Raw genomic sequence first — 26,869 nt, forward strand, 5'->3', positions numbered from 1 at the left:
ATGCTACTCACGTGCAACCTCCTGCCCATATTTATTCTATTTTATTGGTTTTTGTTTGATCTCATTACCTCCTACTGTATATATCTTGCCTCTTTTGCATATTTTAGAATTCTTAATATAGTTTTGTTTTATATGTACATTCAATTTTATTACTTATTAGTTAATTTAGCTTGTTCCAATGCACCATCCAGTGGCACTTACTTATATTTTCATCATGCCAACATGTATGATGTCAATAAAGCTATTCTATTCTCTATTCTATTGTGATCATACAGTAAATACATCCCAAAGTCCATAGAATTCATACTTTTTTTTAAAAGAAAGACATTTTGAACAGATTCTTTATTCAACATTGTCATTTTTTTCACATTACAAAATAGAATATGAATTTCAATGTCTAACGTAATTTAAAAATCTGTAGCTTTGAATAATCACAAGATTTCCATTTTTTAAAAGAAGAGAGATTCATAGTGTTTTGTATATATAAAAAGAGTGTTTAAATAAATTTTAATGTGTTACATGATTAAAAAAAGATCATGTTATTAATAGTTTCATTCATTTTTTAATATAAGTTTAATTCTGCAAGTATATTTTATAATTAGATGCAATTGGTGACAGTCAACATAAAACAAGTGTTGCTTCTGTCATTTTGTACTATTTTCTTGTATAATTACAGAGTTCATGTCATACTAAAACTGGAAAATGTGTTTAATTTTGGAACTCTACTGTGTTTTTAGTTGTCAGTGTTGACAAAACCTACAAGCAGAATAGTTGGTAAGCCATGGTGGGAATTTGCTCCCACATAGAAATTACACTGCAAACAGAGCTTGCTGTCAACTTTTACTTAAACATGGAGCTACATTGAGGAAGAAGCCCCATTTACTACATACCTGAGTTAAGATTTACACAATTATACAGTACAATCAAGTTCATAAAAACAGAATATGTACCTGGTAAGATACAGAAACCTCTGGTCAGTGGCTCAGTCGTGTCATGCACAGCACGCTAAAGAAAAGAGCATTTTCATTAAATTAATGTTCGCTACATAGCTAGCTCCTGGAGTGTTTCAAACTCCCTAATTACCTGTCCAACCACATAAAAACATTAAATACATGTAAACACGCTCCATTCAACATCTGGACAGATCATATTGCACATGTACTTATAAAATATAAAAAAGAATAACAAGAAAAAACATTTATGATTCTGTGCTGTGCTCTCTGATCTACCTGGTGCACGCCTTTCAGGAACTGACACCATGCCACTAACGCCAGTTGCATACTGCAGCTCCGGAGAGGGCGCTATTGAGCCAATAACAATAAATACAAACAATTTGCAGCAAGTGGAATTATACATCACAAATATACTGTTACATCTACAGCCCTCAGGATACTGTCGTTGAGCTGACTAGTTTTACCTAACAGGCAGATGCTGCAGCTGATGATGCTGTAATTCAAATAAACAAGGAAACAAGTCCATCATAAATTTAATGTTAACAGTCCAAAATGAAAAGGTCATATACAGCTTTCCTTTTGGGTTAAAGAGCCAAGAAAAAAAAAAAAACATGAAAAATACTTTGTAAAAGCGAGAGGTCAGTAGTAGCTTTCATTTTTTTTGTACAGCTTTTTGGTGGCCCCCCCAAAATATCCGTTGTACCCCACTATGCCCCCCCACTAAAATGAATCTGGATCCGCCCCTGCACGAGCGTGCTGTGTAGACGCGACTGAGCCACTGACTAGAGGTTTCTGTATCTTACCCGAAATACACGGCACAAAAGAAGACGTATCGACCTTCTGACTTCTTTATGAAAAATAACACAAAGCAGAGTCGAGGGGTTTTAACCAGCCAGTGAAGGAGTGTGACTGTGCTTGGTTGCATAGACATACAAAAATAAAATGGGATTTTTTTTTTAATAATTACTAAAATAAAAAACCATTAAGAGTAAATAGATCAATTAAGATTTAAGATAGAGTGAATCAACTAGAATTAGAACAGCTGAACGAAAATTAAATTAAAAAAAAAAAAGATGTGTCATAAGGTTAATAATGAGTCAAGCTTACCAAGATGAATTCTTTATTTAATGCAGTTTTGATGGTAAGACAAAACAGAGTAAAAAAAACAACTCAACATACCTGGACAAAGGAGTTGAATATATTCATACATTCAGAATACAGTCAGAGACAGTGCATTTATTTACTTTTTTTTCAATACATGTGCATGCAAAATGTTATGCACTTGTAACGGTGTAAACACACAATGACTTGGTTTGAGCTAGAAAAATAAGTGTCAATGAGATATTTTTTTGCATTTTTGCATAATTTTAATGGCCTATTAAGCCAAGTTGCTTTAGAAGTATCGTCACCAGAGATTACTTTGCATTCAAACTGTGTACAAAATCTTTTTGTTTGTATTTTCTGGTTTAACATTGAATGTTTTCATTTTTCTGGACCCTCAACAAACTGCTGTTTCTGCTGCTACAAACATTAAACTCCTCATTTTCAACAGATACTTAAAAACAGACTTTAAAACTAATACTGATATTTTCCTGAGCATCTCCCAGTGCATCACTTCAGGTATTTTTCAGCTATTATTATCCAACTCTGAAGCCTGGCCGTCCTCTAATGCGGTCAGACCCATTCCATTTCATTGACCTTGGGGTTTGTGTCGGGGCTGGACGGGGGCGTAATAAGATATGGCTGTAAGGGCACAGTTTCCCCAGAGTCCTCCAATCCTACACAGTTCTGGGACATCCCTGCAAGCCGCAATACATTTGTCCCTGCTGTAAACCCAGAGAGCCTTTGGGCCAGAGCTCGGGATGCCATCCTGAGCCCTCCTGCCCTTTTCCTTCTAGCTGCTGCAGTAGTCATTTGCTGAGCTCCCGCCAGTTCAGTCAGAAAGCCCAGACTCTGGGAGGGAAGGCTGTAGACGTGAAGGCCGCGGAAAAGTTGTGGCAGTGGCCGGAAACTACCTGGAAGTTCAGGCGGCAGAGACTCAAACTGCACCAACATAAACCGTTCACCCGCACGGCCTTGTAAATAGTCTGCTAGAATACAGCTCAGCGAAGCACTAAACACATCAGAACACGGAGAAGAGGCAGCGTAGCTTCTTCCTACCTCCTCTTCTTCTTTGCTTCTGCTCCTCTCTCCGGGAGTGTTTCTTTCCGAGCTCCGAGCTCCCCACTCTTCAGCCCTCGTCCAGGTGGCCCGGGTTAAGACTAGCACCACTTTGCCTCCTTGCCTTTGTAGTTGGTCCAATCGCGAGTGGAGCCATGGCACCGGGCCCAGCATGCTGAGCTCAGCCTGGCTCCACAGGTCCAGAGACACACTGAAGCCAAGCGCCTGCAGGGATGAACCCAAATGGCACAGCAACTCTGGCAGACCCTGGTCATCATCAGGCGAGTACAGCAGCACCACATGACCGCCACCCACCGCCCCTGAGACAGAAGATTAAAACTGTTAGAATCAATATTTAATCAAATGTTAAGGCAAATACAATGTGAAATGGGTCAGTGGAAGAAAAATACCACATGTTGCAGAGTCTAAAATCCATTGTACACTCTAAGAACACATTTTTGGGCTCAACAAAGAAATAAAATAAATACTACAGGTCCTTGTATCAGTCTTTTTTTGGTTATGGTAACTTTTAAATAAAATTCTATTATGTCATCATGTTGAGATGAGAGAATAATTCTTTCTTCTACAGTTAGTGGTGTGTAAAATGACCAGTTATTTAATAATTAGTAGAATAAACACACATTTTTAAGTATTTAAGGACTTTAAAACCTGAATTCAGGATGGACAAAAAAGTTGGAAGTAATGTACTATCAGCAGTCAATGCTGAAATTCAGGTTAAAATACACACAATGCTAAGTTGATGAAAATAACAAAAGTATTATAAGTGCTGGATGTATAAATAAATACGTCAAATTTCACAAACCAACAACTAAAAACATGATGATCTGTCTACCCTTTTGTTTGCCCCCAAGTGTGCAAGAAAAGGTATTGCACCACATTTTAAACAAACAATGTGATAGTTCAACATTTTCAAGGATGTACTAATTCACTAATTAACATGTTGCGTCTCCTCTGTTAAATCCATGGTGATTTTATGACCAGATGGTGTGCTAGATGTTTCTCCACTTCCAGTCTTTGTGCTGACTGTAGCCTGACATTTAACAGGCTCATAAAAAGGTGGCATCGGCCGTCTTATCTCACGCTCTAATCAGTAACAGAGGTTTACTTCCTCAATCATTTCTCTATTTCTTTAAGATTATTCCAACAGTGCAATAGGATATTAGATGTTGGTTTTTATTCCTGCAGAGAAAAATGAGCTCCAACAGCAGTATACTGTAGCAACTAGAAAAGATACAGATGTATAAAAACTTACTGTACATTTAGGAGGAAAGTGTATTAAATATAGTGAACATTTATTGACAAAAACATGAACATTCTCACACCCCAACAAACATATGAATAAAAGTATGAACATGGAACAGGGGATGTGACAAAAAGTGGGAAATTGTCCACTAGTGGGGGAATGAATATCAGGTTTTCTCATACCTTTAACATCGTCCTCTTTCAACCATTTCCAAACATAACCTGGATGGAAAACAAAGATCAGGTTAAGATATTTTCCTCAATGCACAATTAATATTGAATGACCCGCAAATGGACAGCTGACCTTTTAGGATCCCTTGTATAATATAGGCTCCTAGTATGGTCAGTGATATCAGGAATAATCCGATGAGAAGGGGGACGCTCCATCTCGATCGAGATGCTGGAAAAATAAATTAATCATTAAGTTTTTCAAAGAATGGTAAATAGTTTCACCAGCACAATAACGTTATTAACCATCTGTGTAAAGTGAAGAGTACTAATGTGAAAGCATTGTCCACATAGGAATGTAAAATGCTGGTTGTTTTCAGATGATTAGAGTCAAACATGACTCATTTAATCTGGATCTGGATAATAATTAACAGGCTTACGTGTAAATGGACACTGGGGCTCCAAGTGTGACTTCATCCCTTTAATGTTTAACTACAGAATAAGAAAAATAGCTCATGTTTGCACAGTGTGCTGCAAGAAATAATAATTTCATATTTCATTTCTATTAAGATCCAATGGGAGTGTCACCTGAACACAAAGCAGAGGGTGGGACGACACGTTGAACTCTCCCGTTTGCTGAAAAACAACAATTAAATGAATCAATAACAAATTTGCAAGAACAAAGAGAAAATTCATCATTAACCATGATGTGACAAAGAATGCTGCAAATACCTCACATTGGAGAATAAACTGTGCTGATCTGAAATCAATGCAACACTGACATCCACAAATGCTGATAACAGAGACTCTCTTCCATCCACAAACTCACAACACTCTGAAATCCTCTACCTTCTGCTGCTGCTTTATAAAAGCATGCTTCAAGCGATTCTCCTTCACGGTTACCTCTGTTTCACTGCCTCTAGTTGGGACAAACTCATATGCAGCACACACAATGCCTCAAAAATTATTGGGCTGTCCCCCCAAACGTCTCAGACCACAACAGTAAAGACATCACAGCCCTTCACACTGCTTCCATCGGAATGCAGATACAGATTTGTAGTCTGGAAACAGGAGATTTTTTCCTTCACAGCATCATTAAACAAACCACAACTCAGTAACGTCCACATCTAAATGTGATTTGTGTTAACAGTAAGTGTGTCCTAATATGGAAGTATCTGGTGTGGATACTGCTTAGTTACAGTCTTTTTCAGACAGGGGATTTGTAATATTGCTGGCTTTGTCATTCTGTTAAAGCATTCTGTCATCAAGGCACTGGAGAGAGTCACAGTATGCATGTAATACATCACTACCAGTGACATTACGCACAATAATGCATTACAAACCAAAGACTAAACCTAAACTGACTATACCACAAGCAATTTAACTGCAGCTTATGAACTGTTACTGTGTGTGAAAGCTCATCTGTCTGAGGTGAAGAAAAGTACATCGTGTAACTTTCTAATAAATCCTGTCTTCATAATTATAAGTAGTGAGTGAGGTTGCTGCTGTTGTGCTATATGCTTAAATGTATACAACTCCCTTGCTATAGAGTTGCTCATATTGATCCTGCTGCTGTCAGACTCTGCAGGTATTTAAGAAACTCAGAGGAGCATCTCCTGCAAACAACTGGAAGTGACAACTGTTTACACTTCGTCTTGTATATATCTGTTATTTTACACTATTTTACACTTTTATTTGTATTTATTTTGTGTATTTCTATCTATCTATCCATCTAGTATGTGTGGAACGGGCTTTTAAATGGTTTAGTTTGGACCTTTACATTGGGACTCATGTAATTTAAATATGATCGAACATTTATTTGAATGTATAAAATATTTAATATTAATATTCCAAAAAGAAATATCGCTCCTATATTTGATTCATAGTCAGTTATCTAAGAGGGGTGAGGGTTTAGAGATTCATGACTGCTGTATTTCTAAAACTTTGGCTGCAGGTCTGGATACAATCAAGGCAGCTCTGTAGGAAGTTAAGCCTGAGTGGTTCAGCTCTGTGCATGCAAACTCTAAAGTTTTACCCAGTGTCCACTGCGTGCTGCATTCCAGCCAGCTTGTAATCTCTGTCTGGAGCCCATCACCTCTTCACACTGGTCTCTTGCCAGGTTCTTCTTGCACAGCCACACCTCTGCCTCCAGCCTGCAGGGCGCAGTTACATTCCAGCTCAGCTCCGCTTCCCCCGTCCTCGACCAAGACTCCACCACAGACACCGACACATTGTGTTGCATTCTTTCAAGTGCATCTAAAAAGAAAAACAGAGCTGAGCTGTGTACCAATGAAATCATTTCCCAAGCAAATTTATCTGAGAATCGGCGCTCCCTTACCGTGCTGATTTTTGAAAGGGCAATATTCTCTCTGAAGTTCCATCTTTCTCTTCCACCACACCTGTAAACAAATTGAGTTTTCTCTTTTACATTTGTTGGTTGTAAAATGCTTGCATCAGTGTCAGTTAATGTGAGCTACCTTGAAGCACAGGCATGGTGCAATGTAGTTTGATGGAATGACCATCTCGGTCTTGCCTTTAGGCTGCACAGATCAGAAAAGAAGTTGCAAAGACACATTACACAGACTAATACGATGCTATGAATACAACGTGAACGTCACTCAGGATCTACTCACCCATACAAGAACCTCTCCAGGGTTTCCATTCCAAACCATCTGCCACATGAGCTCATCTTGTCTGGTATCAGTGTTCTCCAGTTGCAAAAAGACCACATTTGTCTTCTGATCAGTGGCCACTCGCAGTTTGGGGACTGAGACAGAAATGTGTCAGTCATCACAACTTCTACATGAGCTGGACCATCAACTGCAAAACTCTTTTTGGTGGCACACGCTCAGCAGCATGTGCTCAATACATGCTTGACTGGTGAAACAACTGGTTGAGGCAGAGAACACACAGCTACTACATTTGTCTCCAAAAATCATTTTGAATTGTACCAGCTTGTTTACCATTGCATTCCTTTACGGCCCAGTCACGCTTCATGGAGCAAACTGAAAGAAAGAGAGAGTGGTAGACATTTAGGGACACTGCTCTGCTATTTTTGCGACACATTACGACACTCACCTTCTTTTAAGGATGGAATGGTGATATTCTGGATGTGTTGTGTTTCCTCTGAATAAGCCAAAACCACAACAGGACTGCCAAACTCCACTTTCTCTGTCAGCAGCAGCTGTATTTACAGGACACATTGTACACAATAAGCATTTAAATCAAAGAATAACAGATAAATACAGGTAAAGATATAAAGATAAACAGAAAGTAATCTCTGATCATGTCAGTTAGTAGGAATGCAGAGAGATCAGCAGTGGTGGAGGAAGTATTTAAATCCTCCAACAAGATGGAAAAACACAGTAACAATGCAACAAGTGCTTCAATAAAATATCACCACTGGCTCATATCACAATACACGAAAGCATTTTTGCTGCGGTGTCTGATTGAGATATGCGATTACTGGGTTGGCAAAGACAAAAAAAACAAAGTTCTGTGTCAAAATACTTCCCCCGATTTCTAAATGCAAACATGTACACAGCAAGACATAAAATGATACTGAAGGTAATAAATCAGTTGGAGCATTAGTGGTTCTGAAGGTGGAAAAGAAAAACAATTAAAGTGTACTGGTTGAAAGTTCACCTGAAGTTCACATGCTCATTTCAGAACAAAAAATCTAAATGGGAACTCTGATGCTGGTGAAGTATTTTTCGAAACTAAACCATGGACATGATTCTGCTGTTGTAGAAATACATACTCACTGAGAATTTGCACGTTGGCTCTGATACCCTTACAAATTAAACTTCACACTTTTACTGCTTCTGCTAATAGTTTTAAAAAGAAACCTGATAAATTAGGTTCAAAGGATATTTTACAGAGGCATAAAACTGACTTGTGAATATTTGTGAAATCAGTGTTATTTTTAACAAGTATACTATGGTACTGTTCAGTTGTATTGTTAACTTAAATAATAAATTTGAACAAAATGTCAAATCTGTACTCATTTTTTTTGACTTTTTAAAAAAAAAATTCTGAAAATATGTGGGCCTCAAACAGTTACTTAAATCAAACAATCTGAAGTGTAGAAAGGAAACCGCTGTTTGGTGGAACATCTAACAACGATATCTGAATTGTGGGCCTCAACTAATCCTGTTTTTGTGGTTTTTTGGAGTCAATGGGGGTTCCACATGGGTGTAGTTAGCACTGTTGCCTCACAGAGTAACAAGGCTCTGGATGTCAGCTTTCAGTATAGAGTCTGCTTGGTAAGTTCATGAATTGGCTCCTAAATGTGCATGATTGTCTGTCTCTTGTCAGCCCTGTGACGGACTAGTACCAACATGTCCAGTATGAAATAATATAAAAAGGAAATAATCAAGAAAAGTCCAGATACCTCAAAATTTTACTTCAGAAATACTTTGTTACTTTCCACCACTGAAAATTAGTTAAATAATAAACATCTACATGAGGCAATCCATTCACACCTGAGTAATGTTACCTTATGTGTGGACTGTTCAGAGGGATGAGCTAAACTGGAGTAGTTTGGTTTAAACCAGAGTGCCTTGCAAACTTCTTCGGCACCTGGGGAGCTGAGAACCACTTTCACGCAAGCTGTAACACAGAGAGTAAAGAAAAAGAGTCCGCTGAATTAGAGAAAGCATGAAAAGGTAATATTTTTATGATGAATCCAAAGGTTCTTTAGTCATTTGGGGTCACAAACTGACCTTTCTCATCACTGTCGTCACCCGACTCCCCAGAAACATCCACTGCTCTGTCTACTTCTGCAACGACACGTACAAAGCAGCTGCAGTCAGTAAATACCACGGCAGCAGATACAATGTTTTAAAAGTGCAACGTGTGACGGGTTGACAAATTGCACAGCTATGATAACAGTGCAGCACCAATGAAAACAATTGTTACGTGAAAGGAAATTTTTGATCTAAGGGCATCACTCCAACCAACAATATTAATGATGTTTGCCAACGCTACCTTGGAGAATGGTGATGATGATTTGCAGGCAGAGTGTACAGTCTTGTCTGGCTGGACAACACAGGACGACTTCAAGCTGCACCTCAGCAACGTTCACTGAAGGATCTGTCCGAGCAGCACAGAACTGATAGCCTGAGAAAAGAAGAACGTTTCTGCTTCAGACAAACTGCAGGCTCACTGTGATGTGACGTGTTGCTATGACAAGATATGGAAGCATATTGATCGTGTTGCTACCTGAGCTCACATTGCAGTCAGTCAAACCCTAAAGAAAGAAAACATGTACATGAAAAATGAATGAAACAAAAGAAACATGCAGATTTTTGCCAGAAAAAAAACAAGTGAAAATCCTGATTATTGACAGTAAAAGTACATTTGATTCTAGAAAAAAAAATAAAAGAACTGAATTTAAGAACATATCTGAATGAACATCAACATGAGCATAATAGCGATATGATGATTTTTGCTTCTGATGTCCAGCAGGTTTTTGATAGCAGCATTAAATGTAACATTTCTGGCAGGAAGAAAATATTTTCTGTTGTATTTCTAGTTTACGGCTTGCTGGAAGTATATGCCTCTGAATTGTTTTGCTTATTTTTAAATGCAATCATTTTATGGATTGCTAGTAATTTACATGTTATTCATCCTTTTTAGAGCTTTGTACAAAAAGTCTGAGACCATCAGTTAAAATCCTTCTTTGGGCAATAATGAAACTGAACGCTCAAACCTATCTCTGTTTATCAAAACTGCATATTTAGAACTTTTTCCCCCCATGCAATAACTTATTCCTGCCTTTAAGTGACTCTACAGAAGTAACTCTGCAATCTTTGCATTCTTCAAAAAAATCCCTGCCTCCATCTCCACCCACCCTGCAGCTGGAGTACATCAGCTCATCTGTGACTCTGCTCAAACATTGTAAGATAAGATAAGATAAGATAAGATAGACTTTATTGATCTCACAAAGGAGAAATTTACTGTTACAGGGCTCTTAGAAACAAAAAACAGAGGAGTGCAAAAGTCACGAAAGTGCAAGAACAAGATAATAAATATTGCACATAATACAACCCGGTCTCACAAGGATTCGTGAAACTATCACGTAAATTAATCTATGGTTACGTGCGCACCAACACGATTTTCTCATGTTTTACCGGGTTGCATAATAACAACTACACAGTAGTGTTATATAGTCTGATGGCAGTGGGGATGAAGGACCTGCGGTAGCGCTCCTTCTTGCACTGAGGGTGTCTGAGTCTCGTGCTAAAGGAGCTGCTCAGCTCCACTACAGTCCGGTGCAGTGGGTGGGAGCTGTTGTCCATGATGGATGAGAGCTTGGTCAACATCCTCCTCTCACCCACATCCATCACAGAGTCCAGTGGGCAGCCCAGGACAGAGTAAAACTACTCTTCGTTACACAATGACAAGTCAAAACAGTGCAGTAATTTAATCGTTCAAGCTTAAACCAAAAACTAATTCTGAAGAAACATTTTGCATAATCAAGCTCCATGGCATAAGTAGACAGACTGGTTTTACAGGTCTGTTACATAAGAAACCTCTACAAGTCACGCTGACTGCTTATTGCACTCATGATGTGTCATCCAGCATATTAAAAATCCCCATGTGAAAATGTTCAGAAGGGTAAAATAAAACATTGTCTGTGTTAGATCCAGGTTTACATGAGACTATTAAAGACACTCAATATGGTCTCAGACTCTGGGACTCCAAAATGTAACAGCAAAGGAAACTACAAACGTGACAAATTAAAGGTAAAACACATAAGTGTTCTAAACCATACTATAAGGCTATTTGACATTTTAACTAATATAACTTGTGAAGCGCTTCACCTCTACTATCTGTGGTACCACCTGGCTGTGTTAACTGGATGCAGAGTCAAGGTGAGACACTGAAAATCTGTCATGCTGTCATCAGTCAAGCACTAGATTGAACTAATGTTAACTATATCAGAAAATAAACAAGATCTTTGACATTACAGATATTAAATGGCAGCAAATGAGGCACCAACCTCAATATATACATGCACTTTTTCTGATTGCTGATAAATGTGTAATTTGTGTATTTCTTTCATAATTTTGTTCCTCAATTTAGGGTGTCCCAAAAATGTTTACACCTTTTAGCAGCTGATAACTAACTAACCTCACACCACTAGACTTCTTTTTATGGGGACACCTAAAAGACAAAGTCTACGCAATGACACCTGCAACAGTCACTGAATTGAGAGCAACCATTGAACGAGAATGCACGCAGACACCAAGGGAACTGTTTCATGATGTGTGCTATTCCATCGCTTCGCGTTGTCGGCAGTGTCTGGACCAGAACGGACATCAGTTTGAGAACAGGCGGTGACAAAACAATAGAATGATGTTTGTACATTCTTTTACATGTTGAAAATTAAACAAATTATCATAAACACCTAGTTTGCAATTATTTAAAGTGTGTAGACATTTTTTGAGACACCCTGTATACCTCCACCTCCACCCCCTTACTTCACATGCACCTTAGTGTATACAGTTTGCATTACTTTGTTTTTTTCTCCAGATGTAGATACACGGTTAGCTGAGTTGGAGGGTGGTGTTAAGTGTTTGTATGTGGCTCTCCTGTTGCAACAAACAGCTGGACACAAATGTAATAATGGAGAACAAGAAGCCCAACTTGAGCAGGTTTTAACAGTAAATTATCAGTTAATGCATAAGTAAAGATTATTCAAGCATAACATATGATGATGTAACACTTGTCTAGTATTTTGTCCAAACCATTTATAGCCATCTCTCTAAAGGTGCTGACAAAATTCTCTACATAGTATGTGTGTTTGTTCGTCATATTTGTTGCTTTTCTATGATGATATCATATGTGCTTTTACATTGCTTTGTCATAATCTGATATATCTGCATCACACTGATGTCAAAGAAGGTATTTTTATCCCTAAAAGCCCAAATCAGTCTCTGGTTTTGTTGCATCTCTGGAGCAAAATTCAGAGAGAAGTCAAGCTCCTTGGAAATGGAGCAGTGGGGTAAAGTGTCCTGCTCCAACACTCTAGTAAATAAGTAATGGACATTAAACTCTAATCTGTTTGTCTGTGCCTTGTTCCGCCTAATTCGCCCACAAAACTGAAACCTGGATGTTAAATTTTGTTATTCTCTATGAATCAATTGACAATAAAGAAAACGGGAGAATCCAAAGACGTTTAAACAGCAGATCAAACTATAAACCACCTATACGTGATTTGTGTGTGGTTGTTGTGTTATACAACACAAAAACTGCAATTAAGTTTATCTATGACATGATATCAAGGCATATTAATTACTGTATTACAGTAATTATGACTAAACAAACCGAAACCTCCTGGCTCCTCATGTATTCTCTCGAAAGTCACTCCTGAAGGTTACCTCGCTGCAGCTGAGATCAGGTGCGTCTCGGTGGATCATCTCCAGCTCGCCTGAAGACACCAAGGTCCAGAAATGCAGCAGCAAAAACAGTAAGGAGACAACATGTGGCATCCGCTGGAGAGGGAGAGCCATATTTTTGTTGTGCGCCTTTGCGCTTGGCACGGACCGTTCCTCTGTGGCGCACCGTCTCCGCTCCTCCGCTACTCTTCCCTCATCAGGAACACAAAAGTCGTTAGGCGTCGAGCCGTTGACCTCCACAACATGACAGAAACATTCCCTCCACGACCGGTCCCGTACTGGAGAAGTGTTGTGGAGGTCCTGGCATTTCGTTCCACATGTGCTTCCTGATGACGGACAGCTCAGAAATGATGGGCGTGGAGGTGTGGCACCTGCTCAGGTGAGAGTGGGTGAAACTTGCCACCTTGTTGATGAATCATTTAACAACTAGACCGAGGAGGAATTCACAGCATTGCCTAGAGGAAAAGTTAAGAAATGAACAAACTAATTAGAGTAAAAACAATAATACTATAAGGCTACAAACAGAATTTGATCAATGTCTACAGTATAGACAGAAGTAATCACACAGGAATGGTACGGTCCAATCTAGAATATAAATCTGATTCTGAAACAGCTACCCAAATGTGACAAATAAAACAATGAATGAGAGCCACTTCCATCTGTTAACTACAAAATTTGAAAATGACAGTTACCAACAGATTTTTCATTTTAGCCCCCTTTTTTTAACTGTTACCTTCAGATTTACAAATATCTTTTATCCTTGGAGTCAGTTTGACTCCAGCAATGTTAGCCTCCAGAAAATTATTAGAATTAAAATTGTTCCCCAAGTTTACGTGTCCGTTACTGTATGTCTTTTTGTTCACTACCTAAGAAGCCCTTTCAGTAAAACACCCCCCCAGCCACTCCCCTCATACATCCAGAAGACCAGAAATCCACAATAAAATCTCACTGACTGATCTAAAATTGGAGAGAGATATCTTTTTGATGATGCCTTTATATTATTTCAACGTACATATTTTTGTTCTCTATAACATATAATGAAAAACTATTTCTGTCATCAAGAACAGTAACACGTATTATGTTCGGGGTCAATTTGACCCCATGAAAAAAAGTTTAGGGCCCTAAAGCTTTTTGAAGATTATAAAGTTGCATGATACAATGCCCTCACAACCAAAGCTAAATTGTGTGAAATGTTGATATTTCTTCTATGTTTTCTGTAGCTAAAAGCCTGGAGTCAAATTGACCCCAAAGAACACTGATGCGTACAACGTGTGCACAGGACATTTAAAACATATCATCACATTTATTTTATATTTATCCAGTTGTCCCCATTAAAGCAGGAAAAGTCATTAAATATGAAGAATAAAAAAGATGTCAGTCATTTATTTAGACATGTTAAACATTGAATGGGGTCAATTTAAAGGACAAATAACCATTCAGACTGTTGTCATAAGGAGAGCAAACAAGATTATCGAAAGGCTTATCAGATTGGGACAAATATTTTCTTATCTCTCATCTTAGTGATTTCCCAGGAATCAGTTTATTGAACTATCAACATGCCAACACTAAATGGGTCATTAATATCCTAGATCTTAACATCTAAGTGAAATTTTTACATTCAGTCAGAGAACAGGGGTTTCTTACGGTGAACTTTCCCCACTGTGGGATCAATGAAGTTTATTCTTATCCTTAATGGATTGCCTTATTATGGAAGCAGACCTCTGACAGCTCGGTTACAGAGAGGCCATAGTGTTTGTTTTTTTTTCAAGGCTGCTGCCTGAGTGCTTTCAGTTGAGTGTTAAAGTTTAATTATTAACCTCGAAGTGAACAGGTCAATCAAGGCCACTTTTGTAGGTTAGAATTTGCATTCTTGCTTATCTAGAAGACTAAAACACCTGCACTAACCGCTGTGTGCTACAATCACAAAAATGCAAATGCATATTAGAAGATAAAAGTGTTTGCATCCTTGACTCCTAAGAACTATGTGTTTTGGGTCTTTATTTTTGTGCACTGTACACTGTTAAAAGTAAAAATCTGAAGAAAAACAGGAAAACAGGAAGCAAGAAGGACACAAAAAATACATAGAAATGGTGGAATATTGTAATTAAAAAAATTATAAAATAATGTAAATAAACAATGACAATTATGGCAAATGTCTGTAAAATAATGATATTTTTATTTGATTTTTTGTTCGGTTAAACAGTGTAATGTTACAGTCATACGGCAAAAGAAGAAATTACGACTTTTTTGTGAATTTACGAGGTAGTACCTGTAATTTTACCAAAATTGGTAAATTTTAAAAAACATCTTTCAGTCTGTCTTTCAAATAACACCAAATATAAATCAAAATATTATTTGCTCATTTAAATACAGCAAAACTTTCATTTCACAGAAGTTGTAAAAGAACAAATGATTATTCACAAAAACTCAGATTTGTGGTGCAGATGTTCATGGTTAACATGTATTTTAATCTCTTTGGAAGTTTTTAACTAGTCACCATTTGCAATTTAACAAAATAGAAAAAAAAACCAACAACAAATTGTTTAAAAGATTCCAGGTAAAAAACGTTTTAAAAAACCTTTCATTTGTACAGTGTAGCATTGTGGCTAAACTGACCTGCTTTACGAGGATATTTAATCTTCACATATAGTTACAATTTAACAGACAGCATATCATGAGTGCTTTATCTTTTTTATTTTTTTCATTTTATGACTTTACAATAGAGTTCTTTGTTTGATTTACAACTTCAATTTACGTTCTGACAGCTACATCCTCATACATGAGTGAAATGTGTTCCTGTAAAGCAGGTCTATCAGTGACTGTCTTGTCAGAGTTGTTCAGTCAAAGTTACTGGAACAACAGCAAATGTCTTGTTTACGCAATTGACCTTTGTAGTAACGCTAAACAAATGTTTCTTCTTCTTCATTTGTGTTTATATTCTATGCCTATCATGACAAGCTGCTTTGCATAAAGCCTACCGTTGAACCTGCAGTTAAAATAAAAAATGAGACACGGGAAAGTACCGCAGTCAGGGTCCTTTTATTTTAACACCAAGAGATTTTGGAGTAACCACTGCATTGTAGATTTGCTGTTGAAGTATTTGAATAATACTGGCTTTCTGTTTCTTTCTCTCTCGTTGGGGCGCGCAGCGAAGCCTTAAAGCTACTTTTCATTATTATCCTGCGATCATTTACCGACAGTGAAGTCTGCAGAATGAAGAAGGGCAGGATACCTCAAGATCAGCAAAACCGAGATTGATTTAAACTTACATACAAGAGGTAGGGTGTGTGCAGAAACATTAAATATGAAGGGGTATTATACGAAGATCAGCCACAACATTAAAACACTGACAGGTGAAGTGTTGAAACCTTGGGTCCTGGCATTCATGTAGTTCTTACTTGGACACACATCACCCACCTAAACATTACTTCAAACACACCCCTCAGATGAATGGCACTAACAAATGGCAGCGGTCAACTCACCACATCACAAAACTTGCTCAAACAGCTCGAGGAACACCACAAAGAGACCAGCGCACTGCTCTGAACATCTGCAGGATGTGACAGAACAAACCACTCATGGACCCAAAAGATCTGCTGTCACCATTGTGTCCATGCTCCAACACATCAGGGCTGTTTGTGTGACTTACACAATACTGGGCAGTTGGTTTTAATGTTGTGTCTTTATTATTGAGCAAGTTGACCTGAGATGACAAAAAAACTTCGAACATATGGCTACAATTAACCTCAGTCAAGCACACTTCATTTTTCCCACCTTCTGCACTCTAATACTGAATATCCTGGAACTGCTTTGGCTTAATGTGCATGTTCTAGACAATCCCATAGAAACTTGTGAGTTTCCCTAAACAGTGCAGCTGGTCACCTGCGCTTTCACAACACTTTCAAACATTCACGAAGCAACTGGGGTAACATTTGCAACAAGATTTTCATAGTAGTTAGCATATTTACAGAGATAAGGCAGGTGTTCGCTGTGGCTTCAGTCACGAAAACAACATAAAGAACCTTCTGTTAGAGGCTGGATGCAGGAGGCAGGACGGAGTGTTTACCGCTCCTTCATATGCAAAACAAGTGGTGGCATTCTTGATCTGATGCTGCCCAGCAATGAATAGTTCTTACAAAGTGAGCATAGGTGATCAGAATGCGACACCGGCAGATCATGTTTCCAGCAGAACAGGTCTGCCATGTGAAACTTGAGATTTAGGCTTCTCTGCCGTCCATGGCGACCCGCAGAGGAGCTCTTGCTCTTGTACAGTTCCAGGTCTAGATGCCAGCGGCAACTTGAGCCTGCCCGTCTTGTCCGACGTCATTTTACTTGATAATGAGGTCTTCAGGCCTTGCATTTTATTTCCTTGCGTCTTAGGTATCACTGTTTGCAGCCTCTGAGCCAGCCGCCGTGCCAGCCACGCTGACAGCCCTTTAGAAAGGAGCCTGGGCCAGCAGTGCCACCTGTATTTACCAGTTTCTGTCTGTCTTCTTGTCTCTCCCAGCTCCTGTATTAAACCCCAGAAATCCTGCGGTAAGCAGAGCCGAGGGACACCTCTGAAGGCCTTTGGGATATCCCTGCTGTGACAAAGGCCCTGAAAATAGACTATGGCAACTTCTCGGCCTTTGCCCCGCTGCAGTGTCCCCTCTAGGCAGGCCAGGGCAGCTGTAAACACTGGTCCTATCACCATGGAGGGCTCTTTCTGTGGGCACCATTCTTTATCATCACATACTTTAACACTTTCTTTGTTTCCTGCAACTTTTTTGCATTTTCTCCCGTTTGGTTTTAAATCCTCCTCTGCTTCTACACAGATTTTCTCATTTGCTTTCCTGTAATCTTCTTCTTTCCTCCCATTCACATCCACGTTCACCCTCTCCTCCCTCCACTTCTCGTACGTCTTCTTGGCTTCAGGGCTCCAAACGATCAGCACTTTTCCTTGTGCCTTACCGACAGCTTCCCACTGCCCATACAGCCAGGGAAGTGGACCCAGATCCGCCACACCAGCCTCAGCCCCGACCTGCCTTTGGGAGTTCTGGGCCCACAGAGCTGTGTGCACGGTGGCACCTAGTTCCCCTTGAAGGAATGAAGCAAACGCACACACGGCAGAGACGTGGGCTGGTTGATCTGATGAGCACACCAACAACAATGGCTTCTGGATGTACAGCCAGCCTAAACACACGGGAAAGGATGAGCGGAAAAAGGGATCACAAGTTAACAGAGTCTGTAAGTCAGGTTAATACCAATATAGTTGATCAACTGAAATGACACATTAATGAAATTTGAGTTACTGAACTAACCTGCAGTCCCACTCTTAGTAACACGGTGGATGAAAATTCCCATTAATGCAACAACAGCTACAAATATCAAAGCTGCCACTGCATATAGGCCACTTCTGTTGTGCGTGTCTGTAAAAAAAAACAAACAAAAAGAAAACAGTAGGTCTATTTACTTTCTAGAAGGTTGCATGTATGGTGGAAACTAAGGAATATTTTCACTGTCGATTAATCTGTGAGGGCTGCTGGTTAGCACTGTCGTCTTGCAGCTAGAAGATCCATGAATTGCGTCCCGACACGGAGTTTGCACGTTCTCCCTGTGCATTTGAGTTTTTTTTCCCAGGTTCTCCGGCTTCCTCCCACAGCCCAAAAACATGCTGAGATTAATTGGTAATTCTGAATTGTCCATAGGTATGAATGTGAGTGTGATTGCTTCTCTCCATGTGTAGCCCTGTGATAGACTGGTGACCTGTCCAGGTGTCTGCTGCCTTCACCTTAAGCCAGCTGGAATAGGCTATAGCCCTGTGGCAACCCTAATGAGGATTAAACGGTGCATAGATAATGGATGGATAGATGGATTAATTTGTCAGTTATTTTCTAAATTAACTGAGTAGTTGTTTGGTATATAAAATATCAGAAAGTGGTGATAAATGTTTGTCAGTGTTTCCCAAACACGAAAATGTTGTCCTAAATGCCTTTTTTGTTGTTGATAACCACTTTAAGATATTCTATTTACTGTCACAGAGGAGCAAACAAACTAGAAATTCTTTCAACTGAAAAGGCTGAAATCAAAGAATATCTGCTTATATCCATCCATCCATTATCTATACTCCGCTTAATCCTCATTAGGGTTGTGTGGGGCTGGAGTCTATCTCAGCTGACCTGGAGTGAAGAGAGGACAACCTGGACAGGTCGCCAGTCTGTCGCAGGGCTACATACAGACAAACAATCACACTCACATTCACATCTGTGGGCAATTTAGAGTAACCAATTAACCTCAGCATATTTTTGGACTGTGGGATGAAGCCGGAGTGCCCGGAGAAAACCCACATATGCAGAGGGAGAACATGCAAACTCCATGCAGAAAGATGCTGGGAAGGCCAGGATGTGAACCAGGGATCTTCTAGCTGCAAGGCGAAAGTGCTGACCACCACTCCACTGTGAAGCCCAATATCTACCCATATTTCCTGAAAAATTACTCAAGCTGATTAACAGATGATCAAAACATTTTGCAATTAATTTAACACTTAACAACTAAACGAATGTATGAAAAGAACTTGTAGACCCAGTTGTGGGTGCATGCATGCATAAAATAATACACAAAAGCACGTGTGTTTGTACACTTGTGTGAGCACACTTACAGTCTGGGCACAGAATTCTCTTTCCATGAAGAGCAGGATCTGACTGCCACACCTGCAGAAAAGCAAATAGAAAGAGTAAGGAGAGACAAGTAACGCACGGGTTAAAAGAAAAACACCTTGATATTGACTTTACCTGCACACACGGTTTCTCTGCAGGAGAGTGAAGGGGCAAATTCATCGTTTTCTCTTTCTTGGTATTTCCATCCTGTAAAATTTAAAAGAAGCATCACAGATTTGCTCACATTCACAACAATTAAATCTTTTCTCTCTCAAAAACACATATGTATATTAACCATTGTTACTGAATGGGTCAGTCCCACTGGTGTACATCCCGTCTTAGTGAGGACACACAGTTGAGCTGAGAACTTTGCCGGGGATGAAGAGGTAAGATACACTAATATGCTCTGCCTGCCTGGTCCAATATTTACCTCCCAAGTTGACATATCTGGAAGAACAAGCGGAAAAAGAGAAACATACAGATAGACTGCCACTTTCAAAGCCGCAAGTCAAACAAACTCCTCTTTGACTCACCGCTTTTGAAGAGGCAGGTGATATTATGGCTGTCTTGTAGAGAAAACTGCAAAAATGAAGCAGAAATGTATAGATCTGTCATTAAAAGGCACACAATGCGACATACTTCAATGCAAACATGTAGCTTTTCAAACAGATACTCACCCGCATACACATCTGGGGGTGTTTGTCCACAGCAGTTGTATTAAACACCTGTCAAACAGAAACAGGAGTGTTTGAGAAAGCTGCGTTTCTAACAACAATCTATCACCAAAGCTGCTGAACATACCAGGGTTGGTGCGTCGTTCTTGTCCAGTGTGGAGTTGAGTACAGGTATGCAGACGTGTTCGCCTTGCATCCAGCAGAGGGAGGCAGAGATGTTCAGGCTGTTGGCAGGACACTCTGAGCCCCATGTTACCTTTGACTCGTACAGCGTGACTTCAGATGAGCGCCACACATCTCTAAGATCTGTTGAGGAAATGTAGGCACAGATGTTTACAACACAACCAGCCCTGACTGAGGTTCATTCAGGGATGCAACTGTGGGTGCCACATTTAAATTTAGCAACATAAGTAATCGTTACTGTATCAAAACTAACAGCACCAACTGACACACAGAGGTACATGGACAGGTCTCTTGCCATGTAGACTGGTTTGATTCTACATGCTGCAATTTGGGGAAACTACTACTCACTAACCCATCATACCAGTACAATAATTGTGAAACAAATGAAAGCAACAATTTAAGGCGTATACACACAGGAGAATACTATTAAGATTTAATTTCAATGTAATCTGGTGAAATAACCATTGGGTGATTGGAGGTGGGTAGGTATGGAGTTAAGCTGATCTCAATTCTGAGGTGACCACCAATGGGAATGAAGGATACCGTTGACTGGCATAGAACATCATCATGGAGGGCAGCAAACAAAACAATGTCCATGGCTTTGTTTCCCATCACTTCTACCACATCAGGATGGAAACCTCATTGTGGTCTCCAAAATACCCAAATCGTACAACTTGCATCTGATTTCTGGAAAAGGTTACGGCATAAATCGAAAAACTGTACTGTGTTTGAATTAAAAGAAATCTGCCTGCTCTGTTGCCAGACAGGACAAAAAAGAAAAAAAAAAAAAAGAATTAAAAGAAATCAAACGTGGGTTATGTGTCACTGTTGAAGTGTAGGTTAACAACTTTCACTCTGACACATTTGAGGTGGGAAATATATGACAGGGTTTTCTGGGCAACCAGAGCTTGGAAAGCAATAAGTGACGAGTGAATCATTATATATGTGGCTTCAAAAAGAGCAGATTGATGCCATTCCTTTATTATGCTCGTTTAATGATGATGCTGCAGTCAGGAAACTGTTGGCTTAGCTCAGCAAAAAGACTGTAGACAATAAATATTCAAGAAGTCACTGCACCATCCATGAAATAGTCCAGCATGTGACCCTCTATGAACCTTTCTATACTTTAGTTTTTGTTCATATTAAACAAACAAGATACAGTGCAAATAAAAATTATTCACCCAATATGGAAGTTATCCCTTTTTCGAACAATTTAAAAAAAAAAAACAGACTCTTTCATGTCAAAGGGAAAACTGATTTCTACAAATTAGTGTCTATTGACTAAAACTGAGTAACCATGCAAGATAGAGACAAGTGTGAGAGGCCACCAAGACTCCTATGACTCCTCTGAAGAGCTGAGATGCTTCAGACACAATGCGACTGTTGTCTGTTCTTCACCAGTCAGAACTTTGAGGGAAAAGAGAGACACACTTGAAAAAATTCATATCAAATCTCAGATGAAGTTCACCAAAAGGCATGTCAGAGACTTGGAAGTCAACTGGAAGAAGGTTCTTTGGTCTGATGAGACCAAAGTTTAGCTTTCTGGCCATCAGACTAGATGCTGCTTGGACAGATATCAATCACTGCATCTACACCATCCACACAGTGAAGCATGGTGGTGGAGGCATTGTGATGTGCAATGCTTCAGCTCAGGAGAGCTTGCAAAGGTAGAGGGTAAAATGAATGCATCAAAGTACAAGGAAATCCAGAAGGACAGCCTGATGCAGTCTGCAAGAGGACTAAAGCTTGGGAGAAGATTAGTTTTCCAGCAAGACAATGACCCAAAGCACGCAGTCAAAGCTAATGAACGATTTAAAGACAACAAAGTGAATGTCCTGGAGTAGCTGGACTTGAAAAATACTGCTCACTTATGATCCTTGTGCAACCTGACAGAGCTTGAACAGTTTGCAAAAAGCATGGGGTCAAATTACAGTGTCCTGAGGTGCAAAGCAGACTGAGACCTACAGACACACCCTCAATGCTGCCATTACAGCCAAAGGTGCATGCACTAAATACACATGTACTGAATACTTATGCAATCTTTTTTTTTTTAAAAATTGTGTAGAGGTGCTTGTAGTAGGGTTTGGCCACCTTGAGACAAAGCCCTGTGCTTCCATTCTTTATGCTGAGCTAAACACAGCTGCTGGCAGTGACCTCATATTTACTGGACTTATCTGACAGTTCTGTTGATCTTCTGGTCTAACTGTTTGCAAGAAGGTGAAAAAATTGCTTCCCAACATGCAGAATTGTTTTTAAATTCACATTTTGATTTATGTGGTATTCTATATTTTTTCTAACCATTCTATTCACTGGTCCATCTTAAAACCTTAGCACAGGATGAAGTAAAACTACCTGCATGTTAAATGTTTTTGTCCTGGTGGTAAAGGACCCTTAAAATTTAGAAGACATTAAATAATTATAACTATACGATTTCTCAGAATATAATTGCTTAAAGAAATATTCTGGTGTTTTCCTGGAACATGTTTTGCTCTAAACCAAATCTACAGTGAGTGTTTGTTTAAAACCACTTCTAATTTTTCCTTCTCCAAATGCTTTTTGGGGGTAAAGAACACAAACATTAAAACTATGCTTTTTTTAAAAAAAACTAAAGCTGTTAATGTACAGTGAGCTCTGTGACTACCAGTGCAGCTTTATTTCCAAAAACAAGTCACATGGAAGATTTTTGGGCTCTTTTTTCCCCTGAAGCTGGAAAAACAGCTAAACGGGTCCCATTTAAAATGCTCATTCATCACTCTCCTATGTTTTCCTGCAATGCCTTTGAGAGCTAGTCACCCTTAATCACAACATCAGGAAATGTAGCCGTAACATCACCACGTCTGTCTACAGAAATGGAATAACAACCCACATTGCAATTACAAAACAATGATGCTTCTCCTTATGTAAAAGCGTCCCTTCAAGCTTCAGTCGGATTAAAACAAACCATCCATTACACTCACCTATGAGGCTGTTGATCTGAAATGGGCACTTTTTACGCCGCGAAGCATCTTGTATGTTGATGTAATATACCTGCCATTGCAGACAGCACATGTACAGGCATGAAAACCAGACGGACTCCACAAAATACTGCCACATCAAAATCATATACAGAGCTCAAAGTACCTCTACGCAGACACAGGGCAGCAGGTAAGGGAAGTTAAGCAGCGCTGATTGAGGCTCAGATGAATTGATCTGGAAAGAATCCATAAATACATTACAGGAAAAACAGCCTCACTTACTTTCACAACAGAAGTAGGTGCATGTGAACAAACAGAATACTCACAGGTACTGGTTTGGAATCTGGCTCCCCCATGCAGTCAGATGGATTCTTTTGGTAGCACCATTTGGCATAAACTGGCTTGCCATCCTCTTGAGGCTTCACACTCACATTTATGGATTTTGAGGACTGATCCACAGAGAGATCAAAGTCTGGCATGGGACCTAAGCCACAAAACAAACAGCCACACAACATGAGCACAACAAAGGTCAGCATGTAGAGACGGGTGACAAACTGAAGGAAAAAGTGGGATAAATGAGTTGACAAACACAACAGACAGACATGGCAGATCTCTGGTGAAATATACTGAAAGGCCTTCCTGTCATTGCTTTGACAATGAAGGAAACTCAGGAATTTGTGTTGAGTTGTTCTGAGATCTCACCTTCATCCTGTGACTAAACATTTCCGTTCTGGTATATTTCTGTGTAACAGTGCTCACATTCACAGAAACTAAACTGATGTTTGATGACTATGAAAATTATGCAAATGTCATTGTGTGACCCTCACACCTACTGATCTGAATCTAAATGGACCCATTTTGAACAGATGTCTTAAAAGGGAATGTTTTCCAGAGATACTGTGTTTGTTCCTCAAGTAGAGTTCAGATTCTTATGGAATCTATGAGCACTGAAGCAGTTCTACATGTGGCCAAACATCTTCATAAGACACTTTATGTTGGCTTTTTCCTTTAATTTGTTTCCTATCATACACCAGACGTAACTCAACGTGTCATTATTGCCTTTGCGTGTGAAAAAAAGGAAGCTTGCATGTGGAAAAAAAGAAAAGAAATGAAACGAAAGAAATTGAAAAAAAAGACAAGAACGGAAACCAGAAATCCTAAATACTCCACCTTGAACTGTGTAGGTGTCACTACAGTGAGTTGATTTTGTGTTGTAAGACACATTAACTACACTTCCAACTTCAGCCTTGACACATTCATGAACCAGCTCGAACTGGGGGGAAAAAAGCAAAGCAATTATCAGAATTGTTATTATGAACCCACTCTTAGTATTTTAGCAGTGAAAGAACATTGGTGTTACCAGGGTGCTGTGTGGGAGCTGATTCGTGGCACCACTCTTACACAGGACACTGCTCCCATCATGATACGTTCTATTGTTACGCTAAGAAAGAAAGAAAACAGAAAGGTGACACCACTGTACCTGTTTAAATCACGAACGGCAGGATCAGGACACTATATGTTGCTTAGAGGATGGGGAGAATGAAACAGTCCTACCTTTCTGTTCCTTTTTCTCAGAACAGGCCTCAGTGTCACTTTCCGTGGTTTGAGAATCTCGACCGTCGCAGTTTTGCTTAAAAGGTCTGGAAGAAAGCAGTTTGAGACACTTTTCAGCAACAGCTCTGGAGATGATAAAATGTGTTGAAGATAGCAAAATGGACCTTGAAGCTGTCTTGAATTTATACCTTCAGCCTTTATCCAAGCATGAACAGTGACACACTCATAGTAATACCCCCATTTGTCCAGGGAAGAGTATGAGGATAGACTCATAGGACACTGTCCCTCAACATAACCTGTCCACAAAGACACAGAAAAGATCTTTAGCACAGCAGCTGACACATGTGACTTCCACATGTAGTCATGAACTGATGCTGCAGGAGCTTTAATATGATGGAAAAACGCACAGAAATGAGCAAACTTACCAGTTTGATTTCCAATCTAAAGGAAGAAGGAGAAAGACTATCACAATGCAGGCCTATGTATTTGTAATTAACAATGTTCCCAACATTATCTATACTGTGCAACATTAAAAGGTCAGTCCTAAACTCACCCGACACGTTGATGTACATTCCAGCCCCAGTGGAGACACCAGGGCGACGAGAAGCGCCAGCGCGGTGCCAAAACGCATTTTAAACATCTAAAGCACACTGAAGATGGCAAAATGTCCTCATAATTGAACGCTGGGATGTCGTGCCGACAAGACGACGGAGTCTTTCCGCTTGTCTGTGTGGTCGGTGTCTGCCGGTAAAGCCATGCAATGCGCTCTCAGGTTGTGGAACACCGTCTTTTGCGCGCATTACAGCCCCATGAAAAGTACCTGCGGGGCTGTCAGCTACCCCAGCATGGTTTTCCTCTGTGTTCAGGTCCTGTCAAATGACTAAAACACGAGGGCGTTTGTTTGAAAAATGTTTTGTGTTTTTTTTTTCTTTACTCCTCGGTGAACCGCAGTTCCGCCTCTTCTTAAAGTGCTAGGCAGCGGAATGGGAAATAACCGTGAATCCTACAATTATTTTTAGGTTCCTGGGGTCACATTTGTCATTAGGAGGATGATACTGTCAGAGGGACATGCAATGATTCTGAGCCTCTTCGGTGATACTTTTTTGGACATCAGTTTTTGCACCAAACACTTAATGCTCATATGGTGTCTGTAAAAAATGATGAACTCCTCTTAGAAGTTTTCCTGTTTCAGGAGCTTCAATAGAAATCAACTGGACTTCTCTTGTTGGTTTTTGATAAGGTTTTCAAATGGATGAGAGGTGAAACATCTTCGAGAACCAAAAAGAGAAATCTAGTTGATTTCTATTGAAGCTCCTACGATTACCATGACCTGGATGACTGTGAAAAGCATATTCCTCTTTCATTATTTTACACCACCAAATCAAAGATCTAATATTTGACAATGACAGTCAACATCAACAAGAATATTTTGCCACACTGTCCCACATTTTCTTCAGTCTACATAAATGTGTTCACTGGGTCCCAGAATAAGTTCTAGTGAACTTATTTTGGCTGCATTCTCAGTTTTTATGTTTTCACACCTGGAGATTTTTATTTTTTTACCTTCAAATGTAAAGTCTTTCATAAAAAGCCATTTAAAAGGTTCAATATCTCCAGATACTTACCTTCTGCGGCAATGAAATTTGGTCTTCAGCGGATCCAAAAGATCACATGGCTCCAAAAGAGGCATTTATCAGCATTTAAAATAGCAAAAATAAAAATAAATTCAAAGGAGAATGGTAATGGGGCCCTAGAAAGTTCCTCTAAGTGTACATATATGGATATATCTGCATTTCCAATTAAAAACACAGTCTTTAGTCAACATTTCACCAACTTCCGTGTGGCAAGCATGGCTAGCCAAGGTGCCAGTTTTTGCAATTTTGACATGCCAAATAGGTGAAGTGGACTGCAATTGTAAGA

The 26,869-nt window shown here is 39.5% G+C and overlaps 2 protein-coding genes across 3 annotated transcripts; both read right to left on the minus strand.

Annotated features, from left to right (window-relative positions):
* Positions 1 to 2,056: 2,056 nt before the first annotated feature.
* wu:fl23c11 (interleukin-17 receptor C) lies at positions 2,057 to 13,359 on the minus strand. 2 transcript variants are annotated; one of them, XM_051949943.1, is made up of 16 exons: positions 12,932 to 13,359; positions 9,768 to 9,795; positions 9,534 to 9,665; positions 9,269 to 9,325; positions 9,043 to 9,155; positions 7,623 to 7,728; positions 7,508 to 7,549; positions 7,178 to 7,311; positions 7,022 to 7,084; positions 6,883 to 6,943; positions 6,580 to 6,800; positions 5,133 to 5,180; positions 4,985 to 5,036; positions 4,681 to 4,776; positions 4,560 to 4,598; positions 2,057 to 3,433 (listed from the first exon to the last, which is right to left on the minus strand). In XM_051949943.1, the coding sequence occupies exons 1-16, from the start codon at positions 13,061 to 13,063 to the stop codon at positions 2,628 to 2,630; spliced, it is 2,130 nt and encodes a 709-aa protein (XP_051805903.1). In that variant the 5' UTR covers positions 13,064 to 13,359; the 3' UTR covers positions 2,057 to 2,627. The 2 variants fall into 2 exon arrangements, with proteins under 2 accessions (XP_051805903.1, XP_051805904.1); XM_051949944.1 differs by lacking the exon at positions 7,508 to 7,549.
* A 1,743-nt stretch (positions 13,360 to 15,102) lies between these two features.
* LOC110958467 (uncharacterized) lies at positions 15,103 to 26,121 on the minus strand. Its single transcript, XM_022205025.2, has 17 exons — positions 25,503 to 26,121; positions 25,375 to 25,390; positions 25,138 to 25,245; positions 24,950 to 25,035; positions 24,756 to 24,836; positions 24,566 to 24,668; positions 23,722 to 23,879; positions 23,562 to 23,630; positions 23,399 to 23,468; positions 20,386 to 20,564; positions 20,262 to 20,309; positions 20,118 to 20,163; positions 19,880 to 20,031; positions 19,720 to 19,791; positions 19,587 to 19,638; positions 18,250 to 18,357; positions 15,103 to 18,121 (listed from the first exon to the last, which is right to left on the minus strand). Exons 1-17 carry the CDS (start codon positions 25,587 to 25,589, stop codon positions 17,124 to 17,126), a joined length of 2,433 nt encoding a protein of 810 aa, XP_022060717.2. The 5' UTR covers positions 25,590 to 26,121; the 3' UTR covers positions 15,103 to 17,123.
* Positions 26,122 to 26,869: the final 748 nt, after the last annotated feature.

Source organism: Acanthochromis polyacanthus, chromosome 6 (genome assembly GCF_021347895.1).
Source record: "Acanthochromis polyacanthus isolate Apoly-LR-REF ecotype Palm Island chromosome 6, KAUST_Apoly_ChrSc, whole genome shotgun sequence".
Classification (NCBI taxonomy): domain Eukaryota; kingdom Metazoa; phylum Chordata; class Actinopteri; family Pomacentridae; genus Acanthochromis; species Acanthochromis polyacanthus.